We start from the raw sequence: 17975 nt of genomic DNA on the forward strand, positions 1-17975 counted from the left end.
TTATCGTGCTGGTGGTTTACATCCATCCAACTGCCAATGCGAAGCTGGCTACCGAGACAATCTCCCGAGTCACACAGGACCTGCAGCGCGCCTCGCCAGACGCGCTCGTGATAATTAATGGAGATTTTAACAATTGTACACTGTCTGCCACTCTGCCATCCTTTAAGCAGTTTGTGAAGTGCCCCACGCGGGGTGATCGAACGCTTGATCTGTTCTACTCGGAACATTAAGAAGAGTTATGTTGTGAAGCGGCTTCCCCCTCTTGGTCAATCTGACCACAACTTGTTATGTGTGATGCCCAGCTATTCTCCTGTTATCCGGAGACAGCGATCTAAAACTGTGCGTGTGTGGTCGGATGACGCTTGTGATAAACTTCAAGCAAGCTTTGAATGTACTGATTGGTCTGTATTTTTAGATGATGATGATCTTGATCTGAACAGTAAAGCTGATAGAGTCACTGCTTATATCAAATTCTGTGTTGATGATGCCATCCCCGTTAAACTCATTAAAACTTTCCCCAATGATAAACTCTGGGTGACGAGGGAGGTGAAAGCTGCAATTAACCGGAAGAAGAGTGCATTTTTCAGTGGTGATAGAGATATGATCAAACATGCTCAAAAGGAGCTGAAAGCCTAAATAAAACAGGCAAAACGTAAATATAGAGATCGGGTAGAAAGACAAATGTCCAATACCAATACCAGGGGCCTTTGGAAAGGCATTAAATCCATCACTGATTGGACCAAGAATTCCAGTTGTTCGGGCTCTGGGATGGATGTGAATCAGGCAAACCAGTTTTTTGCTAGATTTGATAAATTTGATTTCTCTGCTGAGCAGGAGAGCATCCTCTCCTCTCTGGCTCAGCCTAGTCCTGAGGATTGTTGTCCCCCTATTGTAATTTATATTGAAGAGGTTTGTCAGGAGTTTAAGCATATCAAGGTGAACAAGGGTCCTGGGCCTGATGGTGTTTATCCACGCACCCTCAAGGTCTGTGCTGACCAGTTGTGCCATGTTTTTCATGCTCTTTTCTCTCTGTCTCTGTCTTCATCTGCTTTTCCTGTAATGTGGTTAACTTCATGTCTTGTCCCTATTCCTAAAAAGAACAATGTGCGTGATAGCCTCACTAACCTGAGACCTATTGCTCTGACATGTCACATTATGAAGTGTTTTGAAAGGGTTGTGCTGGGCCACCTCAGGGATCAGGTGGCACCTTATTTAGACCCCTTACAATGTGCATACAGGAAGAGTGTAGGAGTTGATGATGCGCTTATTTTGATGTTACATCGTATGTATAGTCACCTTGAATCATCTGCCAGCTCTGTTAGGGAAATGTTCTTTGATTTTTCGAGCGCCTTCAACACTATCCAGCCACATATTCTAGCAAATAAACTGATTCAATATAAATTGCATAATTCAACCATCGCCTGGTGCATGAGCTATCTTGTGCCTCGACCTCAGTTTGTTAGGCTGGACGACACTGTATCAGATATTATCTGGACAAAAACTGGAGCCCCTCAAGGAACAGTTTTAGCTCCTTTTTTCTTTATTCTTTATACTGCGGACTGCAGACATAGTGAGGCCATGTGTCATATGCAGAAATTTTCTGATGATACTGCTCTTATTGGTCTCATCAACAAAGGTGATGACCCGGCCTATAAAAAGGAGATTGATTTATTTGTTTCCTGGTGTGATGACAATTTTTTACTGCTCAATGTTGAAAAGACCAAAGAGCTAGTTATTGATTTTGGGAGGAAGAAGGCAGAAGTCTCCCCTGTGATAATTAAAGGGCTGGAGGTAGAAATAGTCCAGTCTTATAAGTATCTCGGTGTCCACCTGGACAGTAAGCTGGATTGGAAGAAGAACACAGATTCTGTGTTCAAGAAGGCCCAGTCTCGACTTTTCCACTTGAGGAAGCTTAGATCGTTCGACATCAGCAGGTCACTTCTTCATGTGTTCTACCAAGGTATCCTAGCTAGTGTCCTTTTCTATGCTGTGCTCTGCTGGGGGGGCAGCATCACTGTCATGGACAAAAATAGGATAAACAAAATGATTAAAAAGGCTGGCTCAGTGATTGGCCTTCCCCCTGATTCCTTGGAGATGATTATAGCCAAGAGAACAAGGAGAAAACTAAACTCTATTCTTTCTTTTGAAGGCCATCCCTTGTTTAATGTATTTAATGCCTTGCGTAGTTCGTTTAGTGATAGGTTTTTGATGCCTCGGTGCTCTACTGAGCGATTTAGAAGATCTTTTGTTCCTGCTTCTGTAAAATTCTTTAATGAACACTGCTAGCTCTGCATTGTGAGGCCCTCTCTCTTTCTACTGTGTTATTGTTACTGTGCTGTATGTTACCGTTTCCTGTTTGTATCTGTACTGGCTCTGGTGGCAAACCATGTTTCCCCTCGGGGATTAAGAATAAACACCATACCATACCATACCATATTGACTTCGGGCCTCAGACGGGCTTGGGCTCGCTTAACCCTTCAGGCCTTAAATTCAACGTATTTGACGTACAGGTGCAAATAGCATATACCTAATTAAAAATACAATTAAACATTAGACATACATAATGGTAGCATCTACAGTGCGGTACAGTACAGCTACTACACTACTTGTGTATGTTAAGGAGTCTCGTGGCCTGCGGGAAGAAACTGTCCCTCAAGCGATTTGTGCGTGCTTTTGGGACCCTGTATCTCCTCTTTATTCATTCTTGTCAAATCTGGTGCATTTCTCTCCTAATGTCTAATTTCCAGGATCTGTCTGGGGGGACGGGTCTCTAATCAGCTCAGCTGTTAAACACTCTGAAGATGTAATCAGCTCAGGCAGCACACGTCTGAGACAGAACCCCCACACTGAGTCTCCCTCTGCCCGGTCTGAGACAGAACCCCCACACTGAGTCTCCCTCTGCCCGGTCTGAGACAGAACCCCCACACTGAGTCTCCCTCTGCCCGGTCTGAGACAGAACCCCCACACTGAGTCTCCCTCTGCCCGGTCTGAGACAGAACCCCCACACTGAGTCTCCCTCTGCCCGGTCTGAGACAGAACCCCCACACTGAGTCTCCCTCTGCCCGGCCTGAGACAGAACCCCCACACTGAGTCTCCCTCTGCCCGGTCTGAGACAGAACCCCCACACTGAGTCTCCCTCTGCCCGGTCTGAGACAGAACCCCCACACTGAGTCTCCCTCTGCCAGGTCTGAGACAGAACCCCCACACTGAGTCTCCCTCTGCCCGGTCTGAGACAGAACCCCCACACTGAGTCTCCCTCTGCCAGGTCTGAGACAGAACCCCCACACTGAGTCTCCCTCTGCCAGGTCTGAGACAGAACCCCCACACTGAGTCTCCCTCTGCCCGGCCTGAGACAGAACCCCCACACTGAGTCTCCCTCTGCCCGGTCTCAGTTTGACCTCCCAGACCAGTCACATGACATGGGACAACATCCTCATGCACTCAGACACTTGCACCTCAACACATTCCAATGTCATTAAACCTTTAAACGATATATTGTTGTGGTGTGGTCCTTGCTAGTGAAAGTGAGGTAGTGCAAAAGCATGTGAAAATAAGTGATTCACATGTTTGCTGGGGACCCCCTGGAACCCCCCTCCCCAGGAAGCCCTGACCCCACTTTGAGAACCACTGAACTAGGCAACAGTGAAGGGAACTAATTCTACATGACAGAACAGAACATGTTCCTTCATCATCATTACTGTAGTCTTCTCAGGTAGGCTGACAGTATAACAGTCCTCTTACTTTGTGTCTGAAGGTCCAGGTTCATTACTGAAGTCTGGAGGTCCATGTCTGGACCAGTCACTCTTCATAGACAGACAGCTGGGTACTGGAGACTCTGCTCTCTGCCTGTGGTACTGACCTCTGAAACAGACATGTGTTATACACATCATTAGTTCTAGTCAAGACTAGGGATGGGTACCGAACTCGGTACTTTTACAGGCACCGACCGAAATACGTCGGTACTGCCCCGTACCAGTTCACATATAAACGAACGGTACCAAATTTCGGTACTTGAACGCAACTGAGTAATAGAAAGAGAGTGGGTAAAATAGAAATTCCGACGGAACCTTAAGGCAACACGGGAGAGCGCGTTACGTCAATACGTCACTCTACCTGAAGATCCTGAAAGCAAAACAGGGCCAGCCGAAAGCTGTGGCTACACTTTACCAAGATAGACTCAGACAACACTGGTTGCAACATTTGTGATGTGAATTGGAAAGCTGACTAGGGAAACACCTCAAACTTGAGGAAGCATGGTCAAACACAAGATGTATTTAGCTAAATGCTGAAGACTGTAACGTGTTAGATAACCTGAGTGAATGAAGCAGACACCGCACGGCAGCTAACGTTAGCCACCTCCTCAGCTCGTCAGCTGTAACGTTAGCTGAAGTCTTGCAGGAGGATGATGACGGAACTTGAGAGAGGCATCGACTTCTACAACATCAGGTAACGTTATTTAATTTGCTAGCGTTAGCTGGATAAGTTGTTTCACTGCCGTTGTGGTTGTTAGATAACAGGGCTTTTCACTGTCTTCTTGGCTGAGTTAGCTTTATAGCTTAGCGTTGTTAACGTTCTATAATAATTATCATCAGCTCGTATCACCGACCGTGAGACGTGTTATTTAACGTTGCACTCTTGCTTTCATTGCTAGGTAACCATGTGCCAGTGACAGCCGCACAGGAGGACACGATTCACCCTCTTCTCAGCGGTGGATATGGTTCAGGTAAATTATTATTTTGCATAATGACGAGTGATAATGGGTGTGTTATTCATAGTGTAGCCTAAGCTATGTTACTAACAATCAATTGTCATTTCTATTAACATGTGCATAGCACTGACACTTCTTTCTATTGATAACACAAATAATGCTTGATGAATCACGATGCCTTTTTTTATTTTCAGATACCACTCAATAAACAGAAGAAACTTTCAGCACTTGGGGAGCTCTTTGAAGATGAAGACCAGGCCCTGCTGGAAGCTGTGTTGGACATCAAGTACTATTTCCCCAACCCCACTAAACTAACCTTGCTGCTACAACTCTTGGTTTGGGAGGGGAGAGGTAGGGAGGTATTGTAGGGAGGAGTTTTATTTTGTCTGGTGCTAAATAAATAATGTGCTAAATAAAGAACAATGTTGAAATTGAGAAGTTTGGACTTTTCTTTTTTTTTTACAACTGTAATTTTTTTGTTAATAGAGTGTGTAAAGTACCGAAAATGGTACCGTTTTGGGTACCGTACCGAATTCCAGGTACCGGTACCGTACCGGTATCGGTTCAAATGTGAACGGTACCCATCCCTAGTCAAGACAGACAACAATGCATGTGATGTTGCATAATGAAATGTATTGTGTGTTCATTAGTGTGATGAAGACCACACTGCAGGTCTTGATTAGTTTGCTTCAATGTGATGATTTCAGCACGGTGCTCATGTTCTCTGTGTTGGTTGCAGTGTTGGGCAAGTTACTTTCAACATGTAATATACTATTACTAGTTACTTTCATTTGAAAGTAGTTACTTTACAATATTACTGTCTGTGTAGAGTAACTCATTACTTATTACACTACTTTTGCATTACTTTCACCAAAATAACTGCAGTAGCAGAATGACATCGCCGCCCCGGAACCATCCCGGAAACTAATTTAAACTGTCTTGATGTCAGTGTAAACCATTCAAAATTATAAATGTTATCCTTTTCCTTTGTTCTTGTTATCTATAGTGGTTATTTGTATAAAAACACACAATTTGATTAGGAAATGATTGTACCGCTGTGATTACAAAATAAAAAGTAACTAAATTTGTATCATCATTTGGCACCTCTGGTATAACAGTCATCTTACTTTGTGTCTGAATGTCCAGGTTCATTACTGAAGTCTTTAGACCAGTCAGTCTTAGACAGAGTCAGACAGCTGGGTACTGGAGACTCTGCTCTGCCCTCCTCTTCCTCCTCACACACACTCATCTTCTGGACTTCAGTCAGTCTGAGAGAAACACACACAAGCACACACACACACACACACACACACACACACACACACACAAGCACGCGTGTTGTGTCTCAATGGCAGGATCAACACAGGTGCAACCAAAACATTAATGAGGGCCCTGGCACTGGAACACCCAAGTGGAATGGAAGTTGGAAACAATCATTAATGTTTTGGTTACACCTGTGTTTACCCTGCCTTTGAGACACAAATGACCGCTGTGAAAATGGTTACAGAAATAGAGCAGAATTTTGCCAGTGCCTTACTGTAGCTTTTTGGGCTGTCCTGCCCTCTGCAGGCCACTTAACTCATTCATGCCAATGACGTCTTTGACATGTTATCAGGAATAGCCCTCCCAGCCAATGACGTGTTTGACGTGTTTTCGTTTTTATTACTGCAGCGCGTAGTTCAAACACTTCCCCAGCCTGTGACATAGTATCAGGTCCCTAGCATCTAAGGCAAGCCGGCAACACGTGAACAAACACATACCGCAGCTGTTGTTTTGAAATTGAGCAGGAGGAAAAGCAGAAAACGGATAAACGCTTCCTTGTGCAGACAGGAGAAACGCCATTGAAACGCCACTCGGCGCGCTGCAGGAGCTGGTCGCCTTCCTCTGTGCCAGCCGGGAGAAAACGGGAGAAAGTAATCCAGAGGTGTTTGATCATCGGAGGAATGAGGAAATGATCGATCAGAGGGCGGTGAGGACGTGTTGAATAGCCGAGGGGAAAACGGGAACGATCAAATAGCAGGGAGGATAGGACAGGGAGACATGGACGAGGACGGGTGGACCAGAACAAAACAAAATAAACACACAAACAGCTAACAAGGCAGAAGCGGCAGTCACAGCAGCCCGCTGTCCGTTCTCAAGAGCTATTCAGTTGGTTCATGAAATCGCTGGGCTGCGTGCCCTCCAGTGTTGCTCCTGGCCAATCCCGGCGCCACAGGGCGTGGTTATTGCTTATCCTATGTGGGGTTAGAAATCACGCAACGAAGATAAAAGGGGGATTGTGTGTGTGTGTGTGTGTGTGTGTGTGTGTGTGTGTGTGTGTGTGTGTGTGTGTGTGTCTGTCTGTCTGTCTGTCGGTGTGTCTGTCTGTCTGTCTGTCTGTCTGTCTGTGTGTCTGTCTGCACACTCACTCACACTGAGTAAACTGCATTGTTGAATGTAAAAAAAAAGCACTTCATGTGTATATATATATATATATATATATATTTTTTTTCATTTGTGTCATAACGAATAATATTTACATGTCTGATGTCAATACAGTTCAAAATAAAAGAATTGAGAGCGAGTTCTGCCTGAGAATGTGTGCTTTACAAAAATTGCCTTTTCTCCTGTTTATCTTCTCATGGAGACCTTTTGGGTGAAAACAGGGTGTATATAAATGGCTATAAGTAGAGTACAGAACATGCTAAAAGCTCACTTTTTTTTTCCTGGTGAACCCAGAGACGTACATCTTCATTTTGAGGTATTGCAAATCACTTTGGTGCTAATAGATCATTTACTGTGGGTCTTGAAAGATGACCAACAATTATGAAAATCTTTGGCCTGTGCTAAATATTGGCAGTCCTAAACTGGCCATGAATGAGTTAACAGCCAGCCTGTGGACATTACCTAGGCTTCCAAATATAAACAGCAGCAATTTACATTTGTACCCCAGTTGTATAATAGCATCCTTGAGCAGTTGGTCCAGAAGAAGTAGAAAGTGACATTGCTGGTTCTACATTGCAAGCAGTGGTGTATTGCAGGGTAGATGCAGATAGACGGTGTATACCCTACCCACTTATTTTTCAGCTGGCTTTGTGTTTACCCACTTCTACCAGCAGATTCCACTGGGATGCGTTGCATTACGACAGCGAGGAAGACACCGGAGCTGGTCGCAGCCTGTCTAGCACCATGTGCAGACTACAGCAACGTTTGTCAACTGCTGTCGCCTGCTGGTAGCTTGGTGCTGCAGCTTGATTGGCTGTTTTCCTGTCTTTCCGTCTTCCATTGGTCGATTTCAAATTGCCTCCTCCTCTCGTCGCTGCCTGGTATCCCAGCATGCTTTGCAAATCGATGAGTGTCGGCCGGCAATGACAAAAGGAGGGGCCAATTTGAAAATGGAATGCATAGTCAGTGAATGCCTGTGTCCACCAGACGCAGTGCTTCAAGGCACGGTCCTGAAAGCGTTTTCGCTCTGCTCCGCTAAACGCGCCCTGTGCATTTTCACTTCCCTCGCAACCCTCGCAAGGCGGCCGGCCCGGACGGCATCCCCGGGCGGGTCCTCAAGGCCTGCGCCCACCAGCTGGCAGGCGTATACACAGACATTTTCAACCAGTCTCTCTCCTTCCGACGAGTTCCCTCCTGCTTCAAAGCAGCGACAATCATCCCCATTCCCAAGCAGCAGAAAGTGACCAGCCTCAACGACTGGCGCCCAATAGCCCGCACACCAATAGCCAGCAAGTGCTTTGAAAAGCTGGTCATATCAAAGATCCGCCCCACACTCCCCCCGGACCACGACCCGCTACAATTCGCATACCGGCCCAACAGGAGCACAGCGGATGCAGTAGCACACGTGCTCCACACCGCCCTGTCCCACCTGGAGGGGAAGGACACTTACGTAAGAATGCTGTTCGTGGACTACAGCTCAGCATTCAACACCATAGTACCCTCCAGGCTGGTATGCAAGCTCAAGGACCTGGGACTTAACACAGCAATGTGCGACTGGATCCTGGATTTCCTGACAGACGGCCGCCAGGTGGTGAGGGTGGGCAACCTCACCTCCTCCCCACTGACCATCAGCATAGGAGCTCCCCAGGGGTGCGTCTCCAGCCCCTTCTGGTATGACCTCTACACCCACGACTGCGTGGCGACTCAAACCTCTAACACCATCGTGAAGTTTGCAGACGACACAGCAGTCGTGGGGCTGATCTCGGGGAGCGACGAGACGGCCTACAGAGAGGAGGTGGGGGCCCTGGAACAATGGTGCCAGGACAACCACCTCTCTCTGAACGTCTCCAAGACCAAGGAGATCATTGTAGACTACAGGAGGCGGGGGGGCGCACACCCCCCAATCAACATCAACGGCACAGTGGTGGAAAGGGTGGACAGCTTCAAGTACCTGGGAGTCAATATCCACCAGGACCTGACATGGGCCGGCCACACCGCCACTGTCGTCAAAAAGGCCCAACAGTGAATACACGGACTCAAGCGCCTGAAGAAATTTGGGCTAAGGAAAGAAATCCTCAGGGACTTCTACAGAGGCACCATTGAAAGCCTGCTGACTGGCGGCTGAACTGTACCACCATGGACCGCAGGGCGCTACGGAGAGTGAGACGCGCGGCACAGCACGTAACAGAATGTGAGTTGCCAGATCTGCATGAACTGTATAAACAGCGGTGCCTCAGGAGGTCCCTGAAGATCATCAAAGACACAAACCATCCCCACAACAGCCTGTTCTCCCTGCTACCCTCAGGGAGAAGATACAGGGTTCCGAAAGCACGCACAAATCGCTTGAGGAACAGTTTCTTCCCGCAGGCCACGAGACTCCTTAACATACACAAATAGTGTAGTAGCCGCACTGTACCGTACTGTAGCTGCTACCACTACGTATGTCTAACGTTTAATTGTATGTTTAATAAGGAATATGCTATTTGCACCTGTATGTCAAATACGCCGAATTTAAAATGCCGAGTTTAATTGTATGTTTAATAAGGAATATGTTATTTGCACCTGTATGTCAAATACGCAGAATTTAAAATGTTTAAGCACGTCTAAAGTATGCACCCGACACGTGCACCTATGTGCAGTGAATATGCCACTGTCTCTGACTTGTCTTATCACTATACTGCCTTATGCTTGTTGTGTCTCTTGTTGTTTTTGCACCCATATGCCCTGTTATATTTGTTATATTTGTACTATTTGCACTATGTTGTAAACGGAGTCCACAGCACAAGAATTTCACACGTGATACTTGTACCATGGAGTGACAATAAAAATCTTGAATCTTGAATCTTGAATCACTTCCTGCTTCGAGTTGTGTCAAGCAGCACAGAGCAGACTGAGCTGGGCAGGAAATAAAACTGTCAATTTACAAAATAAAACCCATTGTATGTCAAGGGAAGAGACAGTCACAGTGAGGGGGGACCAATTTGGCCTGCTTTTAATAGACAGTAATTTGTATCCCTTCCATTATTTTGGCAGCTACTTCTGTTTGAAATTCTTGTGTCAATGAACTAAGTTCAGTCATGTTGAGGTTATGGTAGATGTAGACAGTTGCACTGTTATACTGTTATACTGTTATACTGTTTGGCTACAGAGTGTTGCCGTACGCGGCCTAAGTCTCGTGAGAGTTGCAACGTGATGATGGAGAGGCATCACTTCAACACCAGATACCAACAACCTGCTGAAACAACTGAGTCAGAGGTGCCTTGCTCAAAGAGACAGATCTCACTCTAACAAAGGCTGTACCTGTACGCATCTGACAAATAAATGAACTGACTGAACAACACAGTAAAGTCCTCTCTGCACAAAGACATGTGACAGCTGTAAGCAGTGTGTCCCCTCATCCACCTGCACAACGTCCACAACTCCTTTCAGCAGATTTAACTTCCTGAAGATGTCCTTTGGCATTAGCACTGCCTCTGAACTCTTCCAAAGAGCTATGGAACAAATCTGCACCATAATCGTGGATGACATCAGCATTGGTGGCAAGGGAGTTAAGGAGCATGATCTGAAGAAAGTGTTGGATCGAGCCAGACAGGTGAAACTCAGGCTCAACCCAAAAAAGTGCATGTTCAGGCTGAAGGAGGTGAGCTATATCAGACACATATTCACAGACGATGGACTTAAAGCAGATCGAACACAAATCACAGCCCTAATGAGCACACAGCTGCAGACAGCACCCTCTAGAGGAACTCCATGAGCACACAGCTGCAGACAGCACCCTCCATGCAGACGCTCACCCGTTTCATTCAAAATGGATGGCCAGAGGAAGTGAAACCATTCTTTGGTTTCCATGAGGAACTGGCTGTTGAAAACAACATCATGATGAAAGGCAGCAGAGCAGAGCAGTTATTCCTGTATCTCTGCACTCAGAACATCTGAAGGTGTTGCACAAAGGACACCCAGGTGTGGAATCAACAAAGAGAAGGACAAGAGAAAGTGTGTTCTGGCCTTCAGTCAATGATGATATTGAGACATTCAGCCATTCAGGCATGCAGCATCTGTAACAGCCTGAAGCCCCACCAACAAAGAGAGCCACTAAAGCCACACACTTCCTGATCTGCCCTGTCTGTTGTTGCAACACATTTGAATGAAATAATAATCACTATCTAAAAAAAACTTAAAAACTTAAAAAAACTTAAAAAAACTTAAAAAATATATATATATATATATATATATATATATATATATATATATATATATACTAGAGTGATGAGTCACAGGGCTGTCAAAAAGAACGTCACATATGAGGTGGCGGGAACATGTGATGCCAGCAGCCGCCTATAAAATGACTATTCCCGATCTGACGTATATTTAAATATAATAGGCCATATAAAAAATACCAAAAATAATCCAGAAAGAAAGAAAGAAAGAAAGAAAGAAAGAAAGAAAGAAAGAAAGAAAGAAAGAAAGAAAGAAAGTGTTCTCAATGTGACTGGTTGTCTGACAAATCCTCAATAAGGGAAAAAAGAAAAGAGCATGTGACTTTTGGGGGATTCAGAGCGCAGCAAACTGTCTGCCACACGCAGTCTGATCTTCATTATTATTATTATTATTATTATTATACCGTTTGCTCCTGCATCCATCTTTGTCTGGTAGGATATCTGCTAAACTCGACAGCAGCCGTCTCAAACAGCCACAGTTGGCACGGTTATAGTTGGTACCAAAACCCATAGCCTGTATAGAATAAAACATTTAAATAGCCTACGCTGTAGTCTTTACTTGTTGCCTAAATTGTTCAACTTTGGTGTTTCTCTTGCCTCTGGTCGCCGTTGGACTAAATTACTTTCTCGTTCCTTCCTGGATAATGTTACAGGCACTCCCTGAAATGACTGCAGCTACTTCCCTCAAAGTAGATATTATGATTCATATCACATGGGAAAATACACTCAATACATTATATAAAAGCTCTTTACTATTATATTTACTCTATTATATTCAGGTCTACTTATTATTTCAGTCCTTACCTCGTCTTTCTGTCTCTTTCCCCGTAGTCTCACTGGCCTGCCTCCTCTCACTTTCCCTGAGACTCGCAAGCAGCAGGGTTGCCAGATCTGAGAGAAACATGCGTGAAAGACATGTATGGACATTTGATGATTTATTGAGGCAGGTTATTTCTGCATTTTTAATCTCTGCTCGGTCCATGAAGAGCATGCTGTTGTTTTTGTAAAATAAAGAGCATAGCTATTTTATGTAGCCTACATACTCAACAGTGTTCTATGTTGTCATTAATCATTATTTCACTAGCAAGGACCACGCCACGACATTGTATCGTTTGAACATTTATTGAAGATAATATGTGTATGTGATGAGGTGCAAGTGAGTGTGCATGATGCGTATGATGAGGTGCAAGTGAGAGCGCATGCAGGTGTCATCCATTGATGTCTGTCTGGGAGGAGACAGCAGGAGGAGAGACTCTGCGTTGGGGGTTCCGTCTCGGCGTGTCCTGCCTGAGCTGATGCTGTTCGGCGTGGTTACGTCCGAGCTGATTCAGACCCCTCCGGACAGATCCTGTGAATGACATGGAAGAGACATGCACTGGATTTGACAATGGGGAATAAGGATGTTAGAATTAGGGGTTGAAAGATGAGTGGATTAAGGATGAGGTAGAGGACCGCAGGTCGGATTCGAACCCGGGTCGGCTGTGTGAAGGGCCGAGCCTTCGTGGTATGCGTGCTACCTGGTGAGCTACCAGGATGCACGTGGAAGGGATGGGTTGAGGGTAGGGATCTGGGATGATTCTTCTACTTTCTCTTGTTGATGGAATGAACTGCATTTTGTGCAGTGGCTGATGAAGCTGACTGTATCTGCAGCAGCTGATAGATTGGCTGACATCTCTTTTTGAAAAAAGATGCGTGTGCGCAGGAGTCTATGGGTGCGCCCCCACCGCGCTGCGGCTGGAGGGTGGAAAGGAGGTTGAGCAGGAGGAGGGAAGGGGAGGCTGCGGCCGTGGTGGCGTGAGCCTGCTGGCTGTGGCCACGGTGGCGTGAGCCTGAAGGGAAGGGAGGGGGGAGGGAAGGGGAGGCTGTGGCCGTGGTGGCGTGAGCCTGCTGGATGTGGCCACGGTGGCGTGAGCCTGAAGGGAAGGGAGGGGGGAGGGAAGGGGAGGCTGTGGCCGTGGTGGCGTGAGCCTGCTGGCTGTGGCCACGGTGCCCTGAGCCTGAAGGGAAGGGAGGGGGGAGGGAAGGGGAGGCTGCGGCCGTGGTGGCGTGAGCCTGCTGGCTGTGGCCACGGTGCCATGAGCCTGATGGGAGGGGAGGGGGGAGGGAAGGGGAGGCTGTGGCCGTGGTGGCGTGAGCCTGCTGGCTGTGGCCACGGTGCCATGAGCCTGATGGGAGGGGAGGGGGGGAGGGAAGGGGAGGCTGCGGCCGTGGTGGCGTAAGCCTGCTGGCTGTGGCCACGGTGCCATGAGCCTGATGGGAGGGGAGGGGGGGGGGGGTAGGGTTGAGGGATGAAGGGATGAGGGTTGATGCTAGGGATGAGGGGGTGACGGGGAGGGAGGGTGGGTTGAGAGCTGGTATAATGCTATCAATCCTGTAGCAATGCATATACAGCTTGTGCTCGACAGAGCTGAGACCAACAGGGCAGCCTGTGCTCGACAGAGCTGAGACAAACAGGGCAGGATGTGTTCAACAGGTATATGTAACTCTGCCAGGTAATTGGGGTGCGGTTTAGAGGAGTGGTTTAGAGTGGTTGAGGCGTGGCCTGCTCCTGAACTTAAGTTAACATTCATTAACTTCCATTTCACTAGCAAGGACCACGCCACAACATTGTATCGTTTGAACATTTATTGAAGATAATATGTGTATGTGATGAGGTGCAAGTGAGTGTGCATGATGCGTATGATGAGGTGCAAGTGAGAGTGCATGCAGGTGTCATCCATTGATGTCTGTCTGGGAGGAGACAGCAGGAGGAGAGACTCTGCGTTGGGGGTTCCGTCTCGGCGTGTCCTGCCTGAGCTGATGCTGTTCGCCGTGGTTACATCCGAGCTGATTCAGACCCCCAAAAGAGTCGGATATTTTTTTAGATAGAGCTGAGTTGAGCGTGAGCTTGACGGAGGTCATAGAGATTGTTGTGGATGTAGGATCGGTATGCTTGAGATGACCAGCGGCCGAGGATCTGGATGGTTTGCTCAGAGATACCCGATCTGGCTGCTGTGGATGCTGCACCGATGCGGAAGGAATGGCTTGAGTAGTGTTCTGAAGAGATGCCTGATATTTGCAGGACTCTGCGAAAATGCTTTTGAAACCAGAAACGGTTGGCCACTCTTCCCGTTTCAGTGAGGAAGAGTGGGTGTTGATGTGATGCCTCAGCGGCGTACCTGGAGCTGATGTACTTGGTCAGGGGTTCAAATGGGCTGAGATAAGAGTTGAGGCGGAAAAGGTAGATGGGAGAAGACATTCCCATCTGGTCTGTTTTGCTTCTTCGGAGCAAGTATATCAGAGAATCAGAGGTGTGACTGGTGATGTCTGATAGACGGGGATGACGAGATGGATCGTAGACGGATGAAGTAGGTGCAAATTCGGAACACCTTAGGAAGCCGAAGAAGGCCAGCAGGAACATGGCTTCTAGAGTTAGGTCGATGGTAGGAGACATGTAGCCTGAGCGTAGAGTATGAATGCAGAGACTGAGAAGGTCAGAAGTGAGTGGCAAGCGTCTGGCCGGGAGAGCAGGTTCCTGTTTACGCAAGCCTTTGATTAGCATGCTGACATGGGAGTGAGAGATTGAAGGACAATGGAGGCCGGTTACTAATTTGACGAAGAAGTTGATACCCGCTAAGTAGGTCTGAATGGTGGAGGAGCGGATATTTTGGATTGACCGTGAGTGGGTAATGAAATTACATATGGACATGACATCGAGAGAGGGAAATGGCAACTGATAGGCGGCATGGTAAGTTTTGAAGCACTTCCAGCCGGTCAGGTAAACTGAGAGAGTTCTGGGAGAGAAGCCATTGAGGATAGCTTCTTGGGAAGCGATGGTGATGCTTTCTAGAGGATGCATTAGTTGTATGTTGTGGCGGAAAACGGTGGGACTGGTGTGGGATGGATATCCGAGTCCGGAGCCAAGCGCCTGAATTTCTGGAAGGCAAAGCGAGACAGAGAGTCAGCAATGCTGTTGTGATGACCAGGAATGTGCGCTGCACGGAGGATGAATTGGTGGCGAGCGGAAATCATGATGAGCCTGCGCATGAACTGCATGATGGCGGGAGAACGTGAACGGCCTTTGTTGAGGATCTCGACAACCGCGGTGTTGTCTGAATGAATCAGTATGGATTTTCTGGACCATTCGTGCCCCCAAAGTATGGCGGCTATGATGATTGGATACAATTCATGCAGTGTCGATGAAGGTGACAGGGACTCTGAGTCGAGAGATTTGATCTCTGGGGGCCATTCGGAGGCGAACCATTTCCCTCCATAATATCCACCGAAACCGATGGAGGGAGCTGCAACTGTGTATAGCTGTATGTCTTCTGGCTGAGTGATGAAGTCATCATAGAAAAATGAAATCCCATTCCAGGAGGATAGGAAGTGTTGCCACATTCGCATTTCCATCTTGCAACCGTCGTCGAGAACAACTCTATCGTGAAGAGAGGGGGCGGTTGCCGATTTGGTCAGTAGATTGGACAGAAATGATTTTGCTTGGGGAATTATGCGAATAGCATAATTGAGGTGACCGAGGAGGGCTAGCAGCTGTCGTTTGGTGCATCGATCTGTCAGAAGATAATTTGACAGGAGCAGGATGATGCGCTGGATTTTCTCCAGGGGCAGAGATGCCTGGAATGAAACTGAGTCTAGGGTAATGCCTAGGAACTCAAGTGATGTGCTTGGTCCTGCAGTCTTCTCTTCTGAGAGAGGGACGCCGAGATCGGTGAAGGCGTTGACTAGCGTGGTAAGCCCGTAGCGAGGAGGAGAGGCTGGTGGAGTGACGACAAGAAAGTCATCAAGAAGATGGATCAGATAGGGAAGCCTGTAGTTGTTAACCAGGATCCAGCACAGAGCTTCGGAGAGACTGTCAAATATTTTGGGACTGCTTTTGCAGCCAAAGGTGAGGCGCACTGAGAAATAAAATGCACCTTTCCAGCAAACTCAGAAGAAGCGCCAGAAGTCTGGATGGATCGGCAGAACTTTGAAGGCGCTCGTTATGTCTGCTTTAGAGAGCCATGCTCCGTGTCCTGCTAGACGGATGAGAGTGATAGCATGATTGATGGTTGCGTACTGCATTGAGAAATATGGGCTAGGGATGACACTATTGATACTTGGAATGTGAGAGCCATGTGGGGAAGACAAGTCAATAATCAGCCTCTTTTTCCCGGAGTACTTCCGAGTGGCGACACCTATTGGACTGATGCGATACACTGAAAAAGGAGGATTGTTGAACGGGCCTATCATAAATCCTTCCTTTACCTCCTTAGCCAATAAGGTGTCGACAGTATCTGGTTCCGTGAGAGCAGACTGGAGGTTATGGCAGATGTGGGAATTCTCAGGGAATACTTCGATACCGGGGTGGAAACCATTCGTGAATCCGTTGATGAGAAAGTAAACAAACTCTTTGTCAGGATGGTTTTGAAGAGCGTTAGCTAGCGCATTTACCTTAACGGGTGTGGCGAGGTGGCGTGCTTTCCAGCTGTCTGCAGATGTGGTTGTAATCGGGGTTGGGTTGTGAGGGCAGACGGACCTTGCATGTGCACCACCGCAGAATGAGCAGATATGCAGGAGGCGGCAACTGGACATCTTGCAACCCAGATCGTTGAAATTATTGCATATCATTCTGCCTCCTTGGTAGAGAACCGGCCTTCCTCTTTTGTCGTTTCCCTTAGCCCGAGGGCCATCGGGTTTTGACTGCCTAGGAATAATAGAAGGTGGGGGTGCCGCTGATGACAGACGGTTAAAGGCTGGGTTGGTGCCGGTGAAAGAGGGACGTGAGGTGGTGCCAGTGAAAGAGGAACGTGAACGGGGTGGTGGGGCGCTTACTGTGCATGCTGTGGCGGGGTGAGAGGGGGCTCTGCATAACTCGCAAGAGAGCGAGACGCGGGCTGCGAAAATACGACAGTATAGTTCTGAGTCAAGTGCCCCCCAGTATGAACCTTGGTTGAACTGTTGTAATCGGCCGGCAGCCTGGTTAGCAAAGAGCACGTGGTATGAGTAGAACCCTGTCCCTCCGAAACGTAATGCCAAATCGAGTATAATGGATAAATAGTCGTCAAGTTCGGCTCTCCGCATTGGATATGTGGAGCAAATGATATCCCGGTAGAGGGAAAAAGCCAAGGCAAACTCTGCCGTAGTTAAATCCTTAGCTCTTAAAGGAGTTGGATCGCGGAGCTGCACGACCCCGAAAATGGTCTGCATCTCCCTGGTCAGACTGGAGTCTGCGTGACATGGTTGAAGGAGCTGAGCTAGATCAACATAATTACCGGTGAGTATTTGATGGCGTAGTGCAGAAGAAACGGGAGATGGGCGATTAAGTGAGGAAACTGGTTGGGTGGATGGCACCGCTGTGGCTAGAGTGTAGTTATTCACACTGGGGAGAAACACATTAGGGTGTTGGGGAAAGGAGGGGTTGGGAGGGGGGTAGGACAGACCAGTTGGAAAAATCTGAGGTTGAATCTGGTTAAACTGTGGCGGGGCCCCTGGAGCTGCTGCTGCTGCCGCCACGTTGGCTGAGAAAGAAAAGGGGGGAGCAGAAGCTATGTTGCTTGGATAGCTTGAAGGAAGAGTAGAGGAAGGGATGATGGGATGAGAGGATGTGTGTGTACAGGGATGAGTTTGTGCAGCCTGCAAAGACAGGGAAA

At 47.4% G+C, this 17975-nt stretch overlaps 1 protein-coding gene and 1 long non-coding RNA gene across 2 annotated transcripts in view; one reads left to right on the forward strand and one right to left on the reverse strand.

Annotated features, from left to right (window-relative positions):
• LOC310770776 (uncharacterized protein) overlaps positions 1-14782 on the reverse strand; it is a gene marked incomplete at both ends in the record, with an annotated part of 51478 nt that extends 36696 nt beyond the window's left edge. The window contains 4 exons of the mRNA XM_083663484.1: positions 3742-3861; positions 5836-5976; positions 14508-14609; positions 14718-14782. Of these exons, the coding sequence (XP_083519610.1) occupies positions 3742-3861; positions 5836-5976; positions 14508-14609; positions 14718-14782 (428 nt within the window). The remainder of the gene's footprint in view (positions 1-3741; positions 3862-5835; positions 5977-14507; positions 14610-14717) is intronic.
• LOC310770779 lies at positions 4313-5036 on the forward strand. The gene is made up of 3 exons (XR_014552353.1): positions 4313-4446; positions 4652-4723; positions 4903-5036. It is a non-coding gene; the product is annotated as an uncharacterized lncRNA (long non-coding RNA).
• Positions 14783-17975: the final 3193 nt, after the last annotated feature.

Source organism: Poromitra crassiceps (genome assembly GCF_964638095.1).
Source record: "Poromitra crassiceps genome assembly, contig: HAP1_SCAFFOLD_225, whole genome shotgun sequence".
NCBI classification, from domain to species: Eukaryota; Metazoa; Chordata; class Actinopteri; order Beryciformes; family Melamphaidae; genus Poromitra; species Poromitra crassiceps.